Source organism: Phaenicophaeus curvirostris, chromosome 1, assembly GCF_032191515.1.
Source record: "Phaenicophaeus curvirostris isolate KB17595 chromosome 1, BPBGC_Pcur_1.0, whole genome shotgun sequence".
Lineage (NCBI taxonomy): Eukaryota > Metazoa > Chordata > Aves > Cuculiformes > Cuculidae > Phaenicophaeus > Phaenicophaeus curvirostris.
In genome coordinates, this window is record NC_091392.1 from 142886857 (window position 1) to 142907631 (window position 20775).

The 20775-nt window shown below is 40.8% G+C and overlaps 1 protein-coding gene across 1 annotated transcript; it reads right to left on the reverse strand.

Moving 5' to 3' along the window:
• Positions 1 to 956: 956 nt before the first annotated feature.
• MFSD9 (major facilitator superfamily domain containing 9) lies at positions 957 to 10670 on the reverse strand. Its single transcript, XM_069877037.1, has 6 exons — positions 10581 to 10670; positions 6839 to 6926; positions 5492 to 5535; positions 4100 to 4229; positions 2619 to 2828; positions 957 to 2071 (listed from the first exon to the last, which is right to left on the reverse strand). Exons 1-6 carry the CDS (start codon positions 10668 to 10670, stop codon positions 1281 to 1283), a joined length of 1353 nt encoding a protein of 450 aa, XP_069733138.1. The 3' UTR covers positions 957 to 1280.
• Between the last annotated feature and the right edge of the window lie 10105 nt (positions 10671 to 20775).

Consider the following 20775-nt stretch of genomic DNA (forward strand, 5'->3'; position numbering starts at 1 on the left):
TATGTTCAAGGAGATAACTAACCTGCTTTTTAATCAAAAAAACTCCAACAATTTTATGTAGTTGACTTTGTACTTCCATTGGCTAATACTAGGAAAAGCATATGGTATATTATCCACGCAAAATACATTTTTCTTATGTTTCAAATGAAATGCAAACAGTGGTCACTGGCAAGTAATATGAGCTTGAGCAGTAAATAGCCCAGTAGAGTGCTACAATTCTCAGTACAGGTGAGTAACTTCTCTTTCAGAGTTAACATTGAAGATAAATGTAGACTAAAATACCAACAAACAAATAGCTTTTTTTCACTGAAATGCCACTTATGCCTCCACAGATGAGAGGGAATGCATTAATCCAGATCCATGAACTATTGCTAATTGCTCCAGGACACCTTTAACAGTCATTCAAAAGAATTTAAGTAACAAATTTATTCTTAAAATGAAGGTAGAAAAGTTGCACAGGAAATATTAACAATTTGTGACAAAGTTGCTCAGTAGAGGTTATTACTAAAAATAAATGACCAGTTCAAGTTTCAATAAAGCTTACGTTCAGTCTCAGTTTCAGTCTGAATGACCCTGTATTATTTTAAAATTGTCCATTTTAGGCTTTCTTAATATATGAAATTAGCATATACCAAATTCTGTTACCTGGGTAAGACCAGGAATCAGCAGGGGTCAGATGGCTGCCCCAGGATGTCTAATCATGCTGTGCAGCAAGTTTTGTAGACAAAGTATGTTTAACAAAATCCCATAAGCAAATATGCTATTAATTAAACCACTGTCACAGCAGTCAAATGGCAGCAGACCACAGCATAAGAAATTCAGTTTAATGAGCTACATTGGAAATTCTCCTGATTAAATAAAAAAAAAAATTACCTCTGATTAAATAATAAGAATAATTTTCAGTCTTTTATCAGTCTATCACTCTAAATACTGTTTCAAATGTGAAATACAAGGATTTGTGTATTTCGTGTGGGTTTTTTTCCCCTCCAAGAAGGTTAAAAGGTCATTTAAAAAATCTCAGCCAGAACAATACAGCAACACCTGTCCCTGTTATGGGTGTTCCGGTGGTACCAGTCAGAGTAACGTTTGTCTAGAGTTAACATCCCTGCAGCAGAAATATTTGTATGTGCTAATACTTTCCTTCAAGTGAACATAATGTGCCCCCTTAAAAGATCTTGTTACAACAGAATGTTTTATACCTGTAAAAGTTTGACAGGTGCAGGCAAGTTGGTTCACTTTGCCTCTCCTGTAAGATACATCCATGCAATCCAAATTTGCAGCTATTCATTTTTTAATTTAAAATTTCCATGGCTACAGTATTTTTGTTTGTTTGCATTCATTATCAGAATAGCTACTAAAGCTAGTCCAACCCCTAGACTTGGAGGGCCACAAGGACTGAACTCCTGAGCAATTCCAGAAAGGAGTGGGGCAATGATACGTCCCACTGATGTCACAGACTGTCCAACACCTAGGAGGGTACCACTGGCCTCATTCCCACCAATGGTCAATTCAAGATCAATGATACAAGTACGACCTATAGTAGTTGAAAAAGCTAAGAACGTAGAAGACAAAATGACCATCCATATGCTCAGCGCCGATGCATATAAGAAAATCAAGGTGCAGGTAAAAGTGCTGGAGTGCAACAAAATTCTGTAAGTGTTGTGCTGATAGAGTCTTGTTATTGGTCCGAGCAGACAACCAGCCAGGACTCCAAGTGCACTGCTATAGCTCATTAGGTATCCAGCGAACAGAGGTTTCACTCCAAATCTCTCCTCCAAGGCCAGACTAAAATTACTGTAGTACAGCAATATAGCAACAGACATCAGCAACCGCACTAGAAATATATCCCACAGATTGGAGCATGCAATTTCTTTAATCCTTTTCAGCACTGTTATAACTTGGATCCACGGGGACCAGAAAAGACTATCACTTGCCATAGCTCCATTAGATTCTGATTTCAAGTGCAGGTCATTATCTGCTTTTGCTGAGAAACTGCCTGTATTTTTGTTGCCTTGTCGATGTCCTCTATTGCCAGTGTTTTCTTCACTCCAAGGTAACATCCAGACAAGACCTATACAGATCAAGAAATTAGTTTATTTTATTCAATTGCATTAACTGTACATGGAAAAAATTAGTCTGATTGTAAGTCTACTCAGCGTAAATAAAAAATGTGTAGATCAAAATTAAAAAAGGGACTTTAACAATCATTTCACTTTAAAAAACTACAAAGATTATGTCTAGTGTTATTCACAGTATCATTTCAGTTCTAAATGTAGTGAAAGCAAAGAAGGAAAACACTGAGGTGACACATTTACAACATATACACATACCTAAAAGCTAAAGCCAAAATTCTGATTTTTAGTCTTCATCTTTGGATGTATTAAAAACTCTCATTCCTGTGTCTGAATGTAAGTGATAAATACAAGCAGGTTATCTGTTTCAAAATTCCTAACCTTCCACACAGGTTCAAATTCAAAGGACTGTATCGGTATACAGAACATGTATGCCTTAAATGATAAACACACCAAGAACTGAAGTTATTACAAATAGCATAAAAACACAAAAGTGAGGAATGAAGGGGCCCTGGATGACATTAAAAAATATGACATAAAACTTACCAGCATTCAGAAGGAAGATAGAGGCACAGATGAAAGACGTTTGATAAAAGCCATCTTCCAACTCTGCAAGGTAGCCACCAACAACAGGCCCCAGAATGAAACCCACACCAGAGGCTGCATTGAAGCGTCCCATTACTAAAGGGCGGTCTCTCTCAGAAACCAAGTCAGAAAGGAGGGCTTTAGAGATGGAGAGTGTGTGCTTGAAAATACCTAGAACATAATATAAACAAAAAATAAACCCACTCAGTCCAAAAGATTAAGAATGCAGAAGTTATCTGAAATGTCAACAGGCAAAATCTGTATGATTGACACTTTTAAGATTCCATTAACCACAAATTTGTCAATGCTAGAGCAATGCAGCATGTTGGGCCATGACCATCATCCTGGCTGCTAAAGGATTTGGACTCTGGAATCAAAATTATTCAGGCATCTGTGTCAAAGGACTACTCCTGCAGCCCTGCTGAAAGAAGTGGCAACTAAGCTGAGCGCTGAAGCAGACTAGGAACACAATATCCGCTATAATAGGAACTTGTGGGTAGGTAACTGTGGAGTAGGAATGGTGTGTCTTTTTATGAACATGTACCAGCTTTGCTGAGTATGAAAATTTCCAGGATTGTAACCCACCAAATTCATATGGGAAACTGGTGGGTGGCAAAAGAAGAGCGCAGAAGGGTAAGAATACTGCAGGAATACTGCTAATGCATGCTTTTATATTCCTTTCCTCTGATCAGGGTAATGCTGTCACAGTAACAGCGCTATTAGCATTAAAAAGTATTACCTCTACCAAGCAATCGAGTATCAACCAAATAATTCATTGGCAAATTTGCTTTAAATTAAGAAACAATACGAACAGGTCTTAAATCAAAACTATGGGTCATAAAAATGCCCTTTAGTAGATGTGTTCATAGTAATAGCGATGCCTATTGTATCAGAATATATGCAACAGGTTTTCAGCTATTTTGAGAACTCTGATATGAACCCTTGCACAAACTTAGCTTCAGTGCTGCAGACATACATGCTTTTGCACAACATAAATATTGTTCTGAAGCAGGCAAATTGTGCAGTATCGCTTAGAGGCATATTTTTAGCATGAAAACAAATAAAACCACGCATATCATTCCATTTTCAATTGCAAGTGCAGTTGAACATTCCCAGCAATGACCTGGTATACTGTGTACCTGTTATGACTAATATTACAATAGTCTCTCTCAAGGAATTGCTGCACTCCTGTTCTCATAAAATTCAGCAATGCAAGACAGCATAAAAGTTGTGACAGCTGTTGAGTGTACATTTAAAATTATTTTCAGAAAATAAGTCACAAGAATGTTTGATTTTTAGAGATTTTTCCATTACCAAGGTTCAGCTGGTGCTGCTGGGTGATGATGCTATGTAGCAATCCACATGCCATGACTTCTCTAGCTGAAATTCTCAAACTTAGACTACAAGGAATTTAAACTGTAAAATGGCAAGTGTTTACTCACCTACAGGGACTCTAGAAACGGCAAACAGGAACACAGTGGTGGACGTTCCAAGAAGGAAGTAACCCAATGCACTGAGGAGAATACAGGCAAGCAGGGAATATCGTCTTCCTACTATATCACTCCAGCAGCCCTTTCAGGAAGTGGGAAATTGAGATTAGCTTTTTGTAACATTTAACTATGTGCAGTGAACAATCAGTACTTCTAAATTAAATTGAGAAGAGAGATCAAAGGACCGACAATGAAAGCTTAATAATTTCATTATGCAATATTCCTAACTGCTCAAAATCTGGAAGTCACAAGCAGAGTTCTACCCTGCCAGCAGTGCACCTGCTGAAACTATGATTCCATTTAAGGTCATGCATAGAGTGTTTTTAAAAAAATAATTTCTCTCTCTTAAAAATAAATTCCTGCAATAAACACCAAAAGATATCACTACTAGTGGCCCTCTGAAAATGCTTTCACAATCATCCACAATATTTGTTTGTATCAATGGCCACTATGTACTCAACACTTGTTGAACATCCTAAAAAAAATGATCTTGGCTACGAGGAGTTTGTCATCTGAGTGCAGAGAAGTAGGAAGTAGTTATGAGAGGGGCAAGCAGCAAGCTTGCATGCAGCATGTTTATAAATCAGCCTGATTCGAAACAGGAAGTAGGTTTTTAAGTAGTTAGACAATAGTCTTGCAGTTCAAAGAAAATGCCACAAGACTACAGAATCAAAATATCCCAGGTGGCCTGCATTACAAACCCTGAAACAATTTTTTCATGAGACACTCAAAATCTACTCTCTTGAAAGCTAGGAGGTACCTAAAGCTGCTCCTGGCTAATTATAGGGATCTAAGGTATCATAGGTAAAGCATTCATTCAGGTTTAATCTTTGGACTCTCTCCTAGATTAGGATGTAAACCATCAAAAGCTAATAGAAAACAGAACCAAACAAAGTTCAAAGATGCAATCTATGAATTTAGGCCACATGACATGTTAGAAAGCACTGCTCACTAAGTGGGGAAAGCAAACTCTAGCTAACAGGCTTATAAAGCTGCTTTTTGGACAGGCTACTACATTGAAGGAAACTGCCTTACTGGCACCAACGCTGAAGAGAATCCTGTGTGACTGCAACGTGCTTTGCAATGTACCTGAGCCCAAGTCTGGATTCTAGTTTTTGTCTAAAGACTGTATTCTGTTTAGTTCTAAAAAACTTGGCAATTCCCTATAAACAAAGACACAATTTCCATGCAAACTAAAAACTGAATTCTCCAACAAAAAAGGCTTATATGAGCACTATAAACATTTTCTAAATGTCAAGAAACACTATTATTAACTCATCCTTTTTTCCCTCTTAAAATCCATTGAAACACCAACATAGTCAGGAAAACAATGTTAGAACTCACCACAAATGTGCTGGAAAATAGTTGCATTACACCATAAAGAGATCCTAAAACAAACAGGTAAAATACCATTAAACCTATTGTTTTTGAAAATGAAAACTGCATGAAGCTGTAAATGAAGAACCAGGAGAAAAATTCTGAGAGTAATTTACTACAAGAATAGGAAGAGGGAGCGGGAGAAACCAAGAGTGGAGTTTAGGACATAACCCAGGAAACAGTTTCAGGGATGATGAAAAACAAATCGTGAAAACTTGTAAAACTATGTAATGTAGAAGGATGTTGCTTTGTATTGTGTGTTAAAAAACAGACCTTGGCATTTATAATTACTTTCTCAGAATCAGGACAGTATTTCATTACTAGGAGGCACTACTTACTTTACACTTGGCACATCAACCTATTACAAGGCACCACAGAAGCCCTGAAGAAACCACAGACCCTACTCTTTCATTTTGGAGGCTAAGAGTTTAGCAGCAGTTAGAGACAGAAGAGAAGCATAGAGAAACATCTGCCAGCTTCTTTCAGTTGTAAGAATACACCTTAAACCCCACTTTCTTTTAAAGTTAAAAATCAAAGCAGACTGTTGAAATGGAAAAATATTTTTGATTAATTGCTGCCTAGAATACTACTCTGTCAACTCAGAGCAGAACCAGAATTATTTAATGAAAAGTGCTAAATTTCATTCAAAATAAAAAGCAAGGTAATAAAAAACTGAACAGGGCCCATGTCAACTACGCATAGCTATAAAGAAACATACTTGTATTATTACAAACAATGAACAGTACTATTAAAATATAAGAATGTCAGAACCACAGAACTTATTTTACCACTTCATTTTTTTAAGATAAAAATCCAAAGCTTCAGAATTTACTTGTAAACACTCTTTAAAGATGATAACTATTTTGACAAAAGACAACTGCCAGGAATTTAATCAAACTGGAAGTGATCGCAGGCTTTGGAATGCTCAGGAGAACCAGCTGGAGAATTACTGTTTACAAAGTCTGCAAGTAACAACAAAACTAAAATCAATACTTCTGGCTCCCATAGTTGCCGAGCTGTGAATTCTTAGATGCTGAAAAAGCAGCTGTATAAGTATTACTGCAAGACTTCCTTGTTCTTTCCAAGGATGGTCTTTTCCAAACACTTGCTTTTGGTTATTGTCAGTATGCAAGACTGGACAGGTCTTGGGCCTGACACAGGATGGCTGTCTTTACAGTTTTGGAACTTAGCATTACTTTTTATTACACGGCTAGCAAGGAAGAATTGTGTTACAATGCCAAATTTGCAGTAAGGCCCATTCTACTTAATGTTATCTTATTCTTTTTGGTAAATAAGTCGAATACTGCAACTTACCTATTATTCCGGCAACTGTATGACTTGCTCCTAGAGATTTGATATGAAGGCTCATTAAAGGAACAACCATGCTCACACCAAATAAATCCTGAAAAGAAGGCATGAAAAGTTTTTAAAACTGATCACTTCTACAAAGATGGTGACAATCTGGCTTAGTAATGGTCAGTATTTTTAAAAATGTTACATTCTTTCCATAGCCATATAAGATTAAAAGAATGTGGCCAATGTGGTATGTTGTAAACTCTACAAAGCATTCTGCATGCATAAAATTACAAAAATACATAAACTGAAAGATAAAAGATTACCTCACAGAGAAGTTAAAACTAGGAACACCAATTCTCTTTCCTTCTCCACATACAGATCATTCCAAAGATATATATTTAAACATTAAATATTCCTCTAATGCATATTAAACTTTATCTGTTTAATAAGACAAGTATTTGGTACTAGCATTTTAAATGCAAAGTGGTCTGTAATTTCAGTCACCTAAAAATACTTCTTACCTGTGCAAAGAGAGTATATTTGGGAAATCTAGAGTATTTTAACTCTCAGGTATACTGGGGAAGAAGACATGGTAGATCTAAACCTACTTACAGACTGCCTTTCTGTTTAACTTAAGAAATGTAGAGAAAGGACAAAAACATGAAGGAAAAAAAAAAAGCAAAGCATAAGTGAAACACTTTTTGTAATAGGAGGGCAAAGGGCGCTTCCTTCTGACTTTTTAATCTTTTGTTAAGCTAACTACAGTGACCCAGTAGTTCACAGCATACAGTGTCCTATATCAAAGTAGAACCTTACAGAAAAGCTCTATAGGAGCAAGATGACCTTTTATCAGTGACTCTATGAACTGAACAGCCATGAATGGAGTAGCCATTATCAGTATGCCCAAAGCCAGAATAACTGTAACAATGTGTATCAATAAGTAAATTCTCAAAGTCTGTCATTAAATACCTTTTAATGGCTGAAAATGAGACTTATAAGGTGAGAGCCATTATTAAATACATTAGCAGGACCAAACCAACCAAAGTCAATTGCGAACACGTTCAGTAATACAATCTTAGGGTTCAGTAAGCTATTCCAAGCACTCACATGCACAATCATGGAATATTAGAAAAAAACAGTCGGAAGGAACCTTAGGTCTCCAGTCTAGTTTTCTGCTCCCTCTGCAGTCAGACCTAGTCAGGTCAAGGCTTTATCCAGTCCGGTCTTGGAAACCTCCAAGGATGGAGACTGCACAACCTTGGTGGCAACCTGTCTACTTCTTGGCTGTCGTCATGGTGACTTTCTGTCTCTGTCTTGCCAGGTACCACATGGAAAAGCCTATCTCCAGCTTCTTTACCTATTTGCAGGCAGTGGAAAGGCAGATGCTAGGCTCCATTCAGTCTTTCCTCACCCTGCCAGACATCCTGGTGGCCCTCCAGGGAACTCGCTCCGATCTCAACACAGTAATTTTAAATGCAGTCTTATAAGCAGTGAGTGAAGGATGAACAGGCTTCCTTGTTCATATAGCCTATGATGCTGCTGACTGCCTCCACACCTGGGCACACTTCTGGTTAATGTTCAGCTCGCTCCCCAACCGGGCCTTACCAGCAGAGCTGCTCCTCAGCTCATATACTTCGAAGCATACTACGTTCTGCAGTGCTTGGCAGTAGACCTTCCTGAGTTTCATAAGGCTCTTGTCAGCTCATCCATCCAGCCTGTCCAGGCCCCCCTAAAGTGCACTTCTTATTTAGGTATCATCTGCAAACCTGAAGAAATGTTCAATGACCTCATCCAGGTCATTGACGGAGATATTAAAAAGGACAAGTCTTAGAACATGCCCTGGCATTACCAGACTTGTCACAGGCACGCAGGTAGAGCAAGACCCATTAACCCCTGTCCTGTGACGGGCTGTTATTTCTCATTTCACCTATGATTTCTTATGTCAAATGATAACTATGTTGTATTTGCTCGGTTACAGAAAGCTTGCATCAGAGGCAACAGCTCTTTAATGCAGTATTTCACCATACTCTACATCCGCTGAAAGGTTTGATTTCTGCATGTACTCCAGCTCAGTGTCAGCAACATGGTACAGAATTGCAGAAACATCGTGTTGAAAAGTGAACTAAGAAGCAGAGCTTGTTCTAACTCACTTTTCCCTAGAATATTCACTCCAGGACCCAAACCAATCAGACTGTTTCTACTGCCTAAAGGTAGGTAAGAGAACACATATCCATATCTCACAGTGCAAATTTGTACTCATTTTGAATTCATTTTCCAAGATATCCCTTTTAATTTAAAATTAATTGAATGATATTTTCCCTGAGGCTCAGGAATCACTGAAGAATACAATCCTTCAAAACTTCTTTAAAGTCTATGCACTGTTATTCCAATAAGAGGCATTTTTTTTCCTGAAAAAAAAATGGGGTTCATGGTGTTTTTTCTTGGGGTGGTGGTGTCAGTTTACACCAGCTACTGGTATTTCAGGAAAAGAAGGAACAGCTCTCTGATAAGGTAAGCCTTAGTTTTAAGGGTGCTGCACAATTCACAGAATAAATTCTACTGCTTGACTGTTTGCACCAATAAAACAACACAGCTGCTACAAACCACTATCGCTGCAAACATTTTGACTGCCAGAAAGCAGCTGAAGCAATGTACTACCCCAAAATGCAGGAGTTGTATCCAGAGGCACCGCAGTAGCCTGCTACGAGCCGGGACGCAGAGATGCGCACCAGGCAGAGCTTGGGGGAGAAGAGGGAGAGGGCTGGGGTTGGGTGCCTGCCCAATCACAGAATCATAGAATCACTAAGTTGGAAAGGACCCACTGGATCATCAAGTCCAACTATTCCTATCAAACACTAAACCATGCCCCTCAGCACCTCATCCACCCACCTCCAGGGAAGGTGCCTCAACCACCTCTCTGGGCAGCCTGTGCCAGTGCCCAATGACCCTTTCTGTGAAAAAAAAATTCCTGATGTCAAGCCTGAACTTCCCCTGGTGGAGCTTGAGACCATTCCCTGTTGTCCTGTCCTCTGCCACCTGGAAGAAGAGGCCAGCTCCCTGCTCTCCACAACCTCCTTTCAGGTAGTTGTAGAGAGCATTAAGGTCTCCCCTTAGCCTCCTCTTCTCCAGGCTAAACAAAAAGTTTGGGTTGGAAGAGACCTTAAAGATCATCTAGTTCCAACCCTCTGCCATGGGCAAGGACACCTCCCACTAGATCAGGCCTTGAACTCCTCCAGGGATGGGGCAGCCACAGCTTTCCTGGGCAACCTGTGCCAGTGTCTCACCACCCTCCTGGTGAAGAAATTCCTCCTTATGTCTAGTCTAAATCTGTCCCTCTCCAGTTTATACCTGTTCCCCCTAGTCCTATCACCACAAGCCTTTGTAAACAGTCCCTCCCCAGCTTTCCTGTAGCCCCTTCAGGTACTGCAAGGTCGCTATAAGGTCTCCTCGGAGCCTTCTCCAGGCAGAACAACCCCAACTCTCTCAGCCTGTCCTCGCACGGGAGGTGCTCCAGCCCTTTGATCATCCTTGTAGCCTCATCTGGACCCGTTCCAACAGCTCCACGTCCTTCTTATCTCTGCCTCCTGTCAGCCCCGAGGGGCGCTCAGGGCTCCGGACCCGTCCCCTCCTCCTCTGCCCCCAACGCAGCCCTGCAGGCGGGCAGCAGGGTCCCGTCACGCAGGAGAAATTCCCGTCCCGGGCCGAGCCGCGCCGCGAAAAGGCATCACCTCTCCGCGCCGCTCCCCGCCTCCCCCCTCACCAGGAAGCCCACGGCGTAAAGGCAGCGCACGAAGCGCTCGGAGCTCCCCGCCACTCGCCCGCCGCCATCCTCCTCCTCCTCCGCCTCCATCCGGCAGCGGCCCCGCCGCCCTGCGCACGCGCGGCCCTGGGGGCGGGGCCCGGCCCGGGGCGCTCCTCGCGCTTCCTCTTCCTCGGGTGAGGAGGAAGGAGCGGCTGCTGTTAGAAAACGTGGAATAATTTGATCTAGGCTCAAGCGAAGTTTCCTCTAAGCAATTGTAGGGTTTGAACGTTGGACAGGATGTCCCTCTGATAGCATGTTTGCTTTTATAGAATCATAGATTAGTTCAGGTTGGAAGGTACCTTAAAGCTCACCCAGTTCCAACCCCCCCTGCCCTGGGCAGGGACACCTCCCACTAGATCAGGCTGCCCAAGGCCCCATCCAGCCTGGCCTTGAACACCTCCAGGGATGGGGCAGCCACACTTTCCTTGGGAAACCTGTGCCGGTGTATTGCTACCCTCATGGTGAAGAATATCTTCCTTATGTCTAGTCTAAATTTGCTCCTCTCGTGTTTATACCCGTTGCCCCTAGTCCTATCACCGCAAGCTTTTGTAAACAGTCCCTTCCCAGCTTTCCTGTAGCCCCTTCAGTTACTGGAAGGTCACTATAAGATCTCTGAGCCTTCTCTTTTCCAAGCTGAACACCCCCAGCTCTCTCAGTCTGTCCTTGTATGGGAGGTGCTCCAGCCCTCGGATCATCTTCGTGGCCCTCCTTTGGACTGGTTCCAACAGCTCCATATCCTTATGTTGAGGATTCCGGAACTGGACACAATACTCCAGATGAAATCTCACAAGAGAGGAATAGAGGGGCAGAATCACCTCCCACGACCTGCTGGCCACGCTTCTTTGGATGCAGCCCAGGACACAGTTGGCCTTCTGGGCTGTGAGCACAAATTGCCGGCTCATGTTGAGCTTCTCATCGACCAGCACCCCAAGTCCTTCTCTGCAGGGCAGCTCTCAATCACATCATCCCCCATCGTGTACTGAAAACAGGGATTGCCCCGACTTAGGTGTAGGACCTTGCACTTGGCCTTATTCTCACAGGCCCACTTCTCCAGCCTGTCCACGTCCCTCTGGATGACATCCCATCCTTCCAGTGTGGCAACTACACCATTCACTTTATTGTCATCTGCAAACTTGCTGAGGGTCCACCCAATCTTGTTGTATCGTTGATGAAGATATTAAACAGCACTGGTCCCCATACAGAACCATTATGCTGTTCATTCTTTGAAGATGATAAAATATTGTGTGAAGTGTGATCCATGGTGAACAGATGTCTCTTCTTCTGTAATCACGTCTTGTTTGGAGTTGCTTCTTATTTCTCAGGCAAGGTCAGGCAGAAAGGTGGAAGCAGCTCCAAATTAGCAAGAGTTTTGGCTATTGCAAAGTTTCATAATAACATTAGAATTAGACCTTGGAAAGTAATAGAATATGCATAAGATTCTGGGAAAATTTATCCATATGCGTGTAAGTGGGAAATATATTCTGTAACCAGTTCTTGTCTTGTTTCACATGGTTGGTGTAAATCACTCCCACATGTTGCCCAGGCCTGATAAAGGATGCTGGATTTCCAAAACTCCAAGATGAGTCTTAGGGAGTTTATTTGCTGGTGTTTTCAGTATAATTTTCAGAGGCTGCCAGGATCTGTGCGTCCCTCCCACCACCTGTAGGACTTTGTCCTTCCTGCCTCTACTTGCATGTTTGTACACAGAGGGATTTGCAACCTGTCATTGTGGGGCCTGAGGCTCTAAAGGAAACAGGAACAACTGGGGTAGGGTACACGGGCTTTGGAAGCAGAAGTGTGCCGTGGGGTCATGGTTATGAGTTTCCTACATCCCACCACCCAATGAAGCTGGTGAAGATGTAGGAGGAAAAGGCCTGTGAGGAGCGGCGGAAGGAACTGGGTTTGTTTGGCCTGGAGAAAAGGAGGCTGAGGGGAGACCTTATCACCATCTACAACTGCCAGAAATGAGGTTTTTGAGAGGTGGATGTTGATCTCTTTTACCAAATGACAGGCAACAGAACAAGAGGGAACGGGCTCAGGTTGTGCATGGGGAGGTTCAGAGTACATATTAGGAAAAATTTCTTCACTGAAGGGATTATCAGGCACTGGAATGGGCTACCCAGGGAAATGGTTGAATAGCCATCCCTGGAGGTATTTAAAAGACATGTAGATGAGGTGCTCAGAGATATAGTTTAGTAGCAGACAGATACGGTTGGACTCGATGATCTCAAATGTCTTTTCCAACCAAATGATTCTGATTCTATGGTACTGCCGGTTACTGCAGAAAGATGACACTTTTGAACCTGTGTGCTTCTGAGCTTGCCTTCTTCATGGGGAAAAGTGGTCATTCCCACTGCCATTGTTGTTGCTTGGCCCTCTCACGGGGTCAGCCTGGTGCCTCCATCACATTTCCGATGGCAAAGTGTTTTCCTGCCTTGTTACATGGCTTGTGATTGTGGCACTGAGCCAGGGAAGAAGGGCTTCACTTTTTCTGCTTTGTATATACACTGTTGTGTGAAGTTTCCATTAAAGTCAACGATAGCTGGACTTGTGGACAACTGCTAGGTTTGAACATACTTGCGTCCAAAGAGGTATAACAGTCTTTAATCTGAGATGCACAGATGGATGTGATTGTCACGTACAAAATATCTTTACGTTGCGTGCAGAGGGGATCTTTTTACGTGGTATCTGCTTACACAATGAAAGCGCTGCAGTTTTAAATACTCAAACAAACAAACAAAAAACCAAAAATGCACAAGAGACAACTGATCTAGGGAACAGGAGATGGTTTATACTTGTTTTTAATTATTGTTAAGAAGGAGCTTTTGGAAAACAATGATGACTTTTCAATTTTAAAACTTAGTACCAGTTGATAAAGTTTGAGAATGATCAGTCAATGACTGATGACAGGATAACTTCAGTTCTGTCTTTGTGTTTTCAGAAGAAATAAATATCACTGGATCATTAGCGGATTTAGGTCCAAATAAGGAGAAACTAATGTGATTTTTCATATGGTTATGAAGAATTAAGCTCACAGCCCTACATTCCCCTTGACCCCCAAACTGGAAAGCAAGACATATTCTTAGATACACAGCTTATATTTAGGATGCCAAGGCAAAGCTTAGCCTAGCATATGTATAGGGACAAAGATGTTATAAAAATCACCAGAATAACTCAGTTGTTTAATCACCCATTGACTATGATATTTTATACTCGGTTTAATCAATATGTCCTATTAATGGTTACAAGGTATTGAACTATTAGAGCGTCATGGTAATTGACACTATGTTGTCTGCCAATATTGCACTAATTTAACTCTTGGTCATTTTATTACTGATAGAAAAAATGGAAAAGGCTTGAAGATTCATCAGACAAAACTATTAAAGAGGTCGATGATTCAAAGATGTTGCAAGGGTTTAGGTACTGTGCCTAGTGTATGAGGCAAATGATTGACTTTTGTGCAAACACTGAGCCCAAGTGAAATTCTCAAGGTACTGTCTATGCAAGTGTCAGTTTCTGCTATAAGTTTCAGAAACCAGAGTAAAGTAAAAGTACTTTAAAGGCAGAAGGAACATTTCTTACACTGACTGGGTTCTGGAGGTTGGACTGTTCTCAGCTTTGCTTAGTGAGCTGTTCTTGCGTCAAATGAGGAATGTGACAATTAGTAAGCAGGAGGATGACTGAAGTTCGGATTGCTAATCAGGAGAAGGGTTGAGGAATCTGCAACCGTTTGCTAAGAACATCCACTGTGGTAAATGCTTGGTGTCACCTGCCAAGCAAGGGGTTGAAGCAGCCTCCAGCTGCCCTTCCGTAGCCAGCTCTGTGTCAGTATGGGCTCCAAGCTGTCACAAAGTGAAAGCACTGATGGAAGTCATCTTTAATCTCACAAAGTTTTGAAAAACAATCTTTTCATTCCTGAAACGGGAGAAAATTTTAAACCTTATAAATTCTTAATTCAAGTTTGTAAAATACTTTTCTAAGACAGATCTAAGACAACTACAGCAATTTATTGCAGTAAATGGAACATATTCTTGGATTCCCACATTAAAACCAGGTAAGGTTAAGACTCCCAAATGTACAATTTGTCATCAAATTTAGCAAATCTAAGAATGACTTATTTCATTCCAGTTTATTGCTTCAGATCAGATGGGTAACATTCAACAGTCATTTCAACTTTTTCATATATAAATTGAGCCCAGCAGAAAAAATTACAGTCCAATGGCCCAGAACATTTTAAGAGGTACTATGAATGAACTTGAGTTTGGAAACTGCTGTTAATCTTAAAAACATTTAAAGTCTAATCTCTCTGAAAAGATCTGCAGTTTAAGGCAAGTGGAAAGAAACCTTTTAATTGGTTCCACCCTCAAAGCTTTAAGAGCTGGTGGGCATAACAGAGTGGCTTGGAAAGCATTTCTAGAAGTGTTGTTAAAGGAAGAAATTATTTCAGTCATTGAGCCTAGTACTTCTCTTCTGGAAAGTTCTATCACAGCATGAATAAGACCACGTATCTTTCCATGTTTCTTTTAATTAATGTTTAACAGATAAAGTACATGTGCCAGGAATGGTTTAGATCCTATTGATCGTGCTTTGGAGCAGAGGGTAGTCTGGATGACTCCTGTTGTCTCCAGTCCATTTCCTGTTTAATACTAGAGTACCCTTCTTTCATGCACGCACCCCCAGCCTGTGATACTAGTTCCTCAGGCCTCCTGAATAAAACATGAAAATATGTACCAAAAAGTGTCTGTGCAATAGATGAAAGTAGTTACTGCCTCAGAGTGAGATTCATAGTAGCTTCCTCCTGTGGTAGGACCCATGTAAGAGAGCAATAAAAATGGTGAAGAAGGGTGCAGCTCTTAATTTCTGACTGTTTCCATGGGAAACTGCCTGGAACACCACCTAAAATCAGGGAACTCTCTCATCTGCTAAAACTGCACATGGGGTGAGTCATTCCTTTAAAGCACTCCAGGAAATACTAATGGGTTTGACCTGGCTTTCTCACTGTTTTAAAAAGAGTTTAGAGCACTAACCAAGGATGCGAGGAACTCAGATGCACCTTCTTCTGTCTCTGGTGGTTCTAATTATCTTGCCCAAGTTGCACAGATGTGTATTCATCACACTTTGAATTAGTGTTATGACTCAATTAAAAAGTATTTTGCCTACCCATATTTTTAGGTATTTCATCCGATGTGCATTTATTGTAAGATAAAATGCAGAATAGGATATATGAAACAGTGACCCACTCACAGTCATACTAAAGCTTTCTCTTCCTTTCTGTGGCTGAATAAATCTGTGATACTTCGTAGAATGTCAGTCCTGAGCACCGAGGAGGTATGAGTCAGGGTCCAAATGGAATATACACTTTGCAGCTTTGTTCATCCGAGTGGCTGCAAATATATTGCCTGTTCCTACAGATGGGTAACAGTGGATCCTGGGTACATAAAAATGTGTAGATGTAGTGCCTCATGAAGAAGATTGTTCTTGTTGCTTCAACTGAGTTCCAGTTGAAGATGTTGCTGTTTATGGGCTGCTTCTATCTTTAGGTCAGAAGAACAGCAGTTCTGTCTCTTCGTGAGCTTAGTATAGCTCATGCAGAATGAATGACTTGGTGATACCTGTGTTCAGAATGGCTTGATTTCATCCCTGTGTAGAGCACTTGTGCTTTCCATGATGTCTGCTCAAGTTTCACATGAACCAGCAATGTGCCCTTGCTGCAAAGAAGGTGAGTAGTATCCTGGTCAGCATTAAGCAAAACATTGCCAGCAAGTTGGGAGAGATGATCCTTCCTCTCTAGTCAGCACTGGTGAAGCCACACTTGGAGAGCTGCGTCCAGTTCTGGGCTCCCCAGTATAAAAGAGACATGAACTTAGTGAAGAGAGTCCAGTGGAGGGCCACTAGGATGATGAATGGGCTAGAGCACCTGCCCTATGAGGAAAAGCTAAGAGAGCTGGAGCTGTACGACCTGGAGAAGAGAAGGCTCAGGAGGATCTTTTAGATGTATATAAATACCTGAAGGAAGGGTATAAGGAGGACAGAACCAGGTTCATTTTAGTGATGCCCAGTGACAGGACCAGAGGCAGTGGGTGAAACCTGAAAAATAGGAGGTTCCCTCTGAACATCAGGAAACACTTTTTTTTACTGTGAAGGTGACTAAGCACTGGCATGGGTTACCCAGGGAGGTTTTGCAGTCTCCAACCTTGGATTCAAAAGCTGCCTAGATGTGGTCCCAGGCAACCAGCTCTAAGTGGTCCTACTTGAGCGGGGGGCTTGGATAAGGTGACCTCCAGAAATCCCTTCCAACTTCATTCATTCTGTGATTTGTGACCTGATTTAGTGTAGTACTAAGCTTAAAGCGGTCATATCTCTAACAAGTTATTCCAGGCCCTATTTCAGTCAGTAAAGCAAAAAAAAAAAAAACCCAACAATGTAATTGTGCTTTTAGGGTTGATTCACTGCACATTGAAGTAGTCATCCAAAAATTGGTCAGTTGGACTGTGCTTTATAAGTGCCAATATGACTGTAAAGGAAACCTGAAGTGACCAGCTTAATTGGAGACAGCTACCCTGCAGCTGTCTAGTGTTAAGTAAGATGAATCCCCGCCAAAGATTTAATGGACAGAGCGTACTATGCCCTGTATGTCTGCCCAGCATGCTGCCGACAATTGATTGCGCAGGTACAATGGATAACATCCTGCCCAGCTGGAGAGGATGGACAGGATGAGGATCTGAATCAGCAGGTGAGATACTCCATTGCAGTTCAAAATGTTTTTCTTCAACAATAAATGGGCAGTGAGGTCTCAGGAGGATTCAGCTCTGAGGCAGTTGCTGAAATTGTTCCTTGGTGTATAGTGAGACATGGAGACTGTTCTAATAAGCTGTTTTTAGATCATGGACCTATCTGCCAATACAGATAAGGAGCTGCCTGCCAATTCCAGGCATACACACACAACATTTACTCAATCACACAGAAACATAAACAAGTAAATAAACAACCTCTCCCTCCCATAAGCTAGTCAAGCTTTTTCTCCTTCAGATGGAAAACGAAGAAAGAAGCAGCCAGCCCTTGTTTTGTTTGGTTGTTTTCTTCTTTTCTAGTTTTAAAGACATGGAGGGTCTCAGATACTATATTGAAGCAGAAGCTATTTAGATACATAAATAAACAAAACATGCAGATTTAGGAGTTGGTTTAGCCCTATCTATCTGGAAAAGAAAAATAAACAAAAAAAATCGTAAAACTTTTCCCAGCTTTGTTAAATGAGATTGGAATCCATCCATTTTGTGAAGGCCTTCAATCTTCACACTGTGAGTCAACAAAACTAGTGAATGTTGGGCTTAACTGGCCAAATTGATTTTATGTTGAAACTGATTGAATTACATAATTGTCATTATAGTAGGGATAAATTTGGCCAAGTCACTTTCATTTTAAATTGCCAGCCTAATTTCTGTAGAAATTTAGGAGTTGTGGAAAGAGCTGGGGAACTACCTTGTTTAAGATTCAGAACAATGATTGTTTTGGCTTGATATGCCTGCTTTCAGTGCTTTGAAACTTTCTCTCTTCTGTTGGGGAACCATCAGAACTGAATTGAATTGAATAAAAGTGCCCTGAGACTTTCTGTGAGTATGTATTCAAGTAGTGGATAACATGAATTTCTAAGCTGACATGACAAGTCTTAACATGGCTTCTTATTTCATTCCTGACATAGCCAGGCATAATACTGGAGGTGTTAGAATATTTGGAAGATAGCACTGCCAGAGAATGTGCCATAAATACAAAAGAGAATAATTAGATTATCTCCTCTCAGGATGAACATGCTGAGACCAGAGTGCATGTACAGTATATTAAAAATAAATACTAGTCCTGCACAGGCAGTGACTCAGCTGTCGCTTGGATTCAGTGAAACTTTTAATACAAACTAAGTTCAGTGAAGCTGCTCCTGAGAGTAAGTTAATCTCATGCAGAAATGGGTTCATGGGGTCACTGACATATTTCTGACCTGACACCATGTAGGTGCAATAAGGCTGAAATAAGCTATTTTATTTCTTTTAGTATTTGTGGTTCAGTGGCTGAGTCAGGGGACTGGATTTCTCTATTTATGTCTAGTGTAACATTGAAAAAGTCATTCACCATTGTGTGGCACAGTTTCCTTAGTTATAGGTATGAATAGCAGTGTATAACTGTCTTTGAAAAGAACTTGTGAGAATTGTGGAGTAAAACGTGAGAGTGAACAGTGCTTGTATTATTTGCACTGTCAAAATTCACCAACTCCATATTTTTCTCCTGCAATAGTCATACATAGTTGTGTGCAGTTAGTATTTTGAAGGTTATAAACACATATCCTGTAACACTGAAGAATAATATAGTTTAAGAATAACCAAATGTCATTATGTTAAATGGCACAAAAAAAATTCAATTGTATGTTTTTTTTAAAAAAATGGATATAATGAAGAACATTGTATCATTGATTTTGTTTATGTTGTGATTATCTACATCTCAGGATTTCACTGAATACAATTTCCTGAGCTTTGGACCAGTCCTTTGTAAGGCCACCCATGCAACGGCAACACAGCTGGGAACTCCAGCCCACTGAGTGGGATTCAGACAGCTCTGTCTGAAATATGGATCTGTGCTGCTGACAGGAGTCGATGGAGGTCTGATTCTCGGTAGTGCCTCCAGAATGAACAGACCAGCTAATGGAGACTGGTTTCAACTATCTAAACAGAGGTATCTAACATCATGTTCAGGTGTTGTAAACCTGACGTGTAGCTGTCATTCAAGAAAGATGTGGTTCTCTTCTAAGTCCCTTGCCGTACCTGCTTACCAAATGGAGATGCCTTAGATGTCCTGGAGCATCCAGTGGTGAGAGATGACTGTGAAGTAACTGTTTTGCTCTGTCCAAATTTGATTCAGTCACCATCACATAGGCTTCTAGTACCATTTGAAGTGAAAGAGGGTACCTAAGACCGCTGTGTAGTGCTGGAAGATATGGTTAAAACTGGGAGAGAAATATGCCTTTCTGGAGTGGCAGCTGAGAGCTAGCAGTGTGCTGTGGCAAATAGCTAGAGCTAGGTGTCCGCCTGAGTGATTGAACTGAGCTCTCCGAGTGAAATCTGTGTTGTGCTGAACCACTCTCCAAGCTCTGCTGACTGTCTTGATTACAAAGGAAAGACATCTAGCTCACATGAAATTATCTAAATTTGGGCACGTTAATCCTGAAAAGAATCCTATGGGGTTTTTTTTGTTTTGTTTGTTTGCTATGTTGGACACATTAGAATAAATAACAAAAATTAATTAGAACAGAATGTTTTAGTTGGTAGGGGCCCACAACGTTTATCTAATTTGCTTGCCTGAGCACTTCAGGACTGACCAGAAGTTAAAGCATTGTTCTAATCTGTAAGTAATCCTTTTCTAAAATATGGCTTATTTTCTTTTATAGCACATAGTGATGTTTCCAAACATCACTTTCTACTTTGGCGAAGTGAACTACATCAGTGGCTGTTAGGGAAAGAAAATATGTCAACAAGAGTCTGTTTAACTGAAAATTCATTTCCTGTTCTGCATACATTGAAACCATGTAGTGCAAAAAGGCCACAAAATATTAGATGTGGTTGTGTATGAAGTTAGTATGTGTATGTAACTTCATACACAGGTTTATACAGGTTTTCTCATTAAAATCTTTACACAGATTTGAATAAAATACAGCTTGTAACAAACGTGAAGATGGTGTTAAATAAAGTACTGTTATAAAAATATTAAAGAACATATCTCTTGTTTTTGTGTCTGGAAACAAGGAAAGGTGGTAGAAACAGTCTTTTCCTTGCTCTCATTCAGCACACTGCTGCACTGTCTGAAAAGATAGCGGGACATACGTCTGTTGCAGTAAAATTTTGTGACAAATATTTCTGGAGTAAGCTGACTTCGTCTTCTCTTGATCCCAGCACTTTCCAGTAGGGGATTTCAGTGCAATGTTTTCTACTCCGGAGATAGATAATGCCCATGAAATTTTATTGGGTAAGGACTGCAGGATGTGGTGCATAGTATAAACTCAATAAATCTCTATAGAAGCATGCATTGTAATCCACTGGAGATGTTCAAGAAGGCCTGATTGGCGTGAAAAGACGTTGTTAAGAGGAGCCTTTTTATTGTGTAGTAAGTCCTT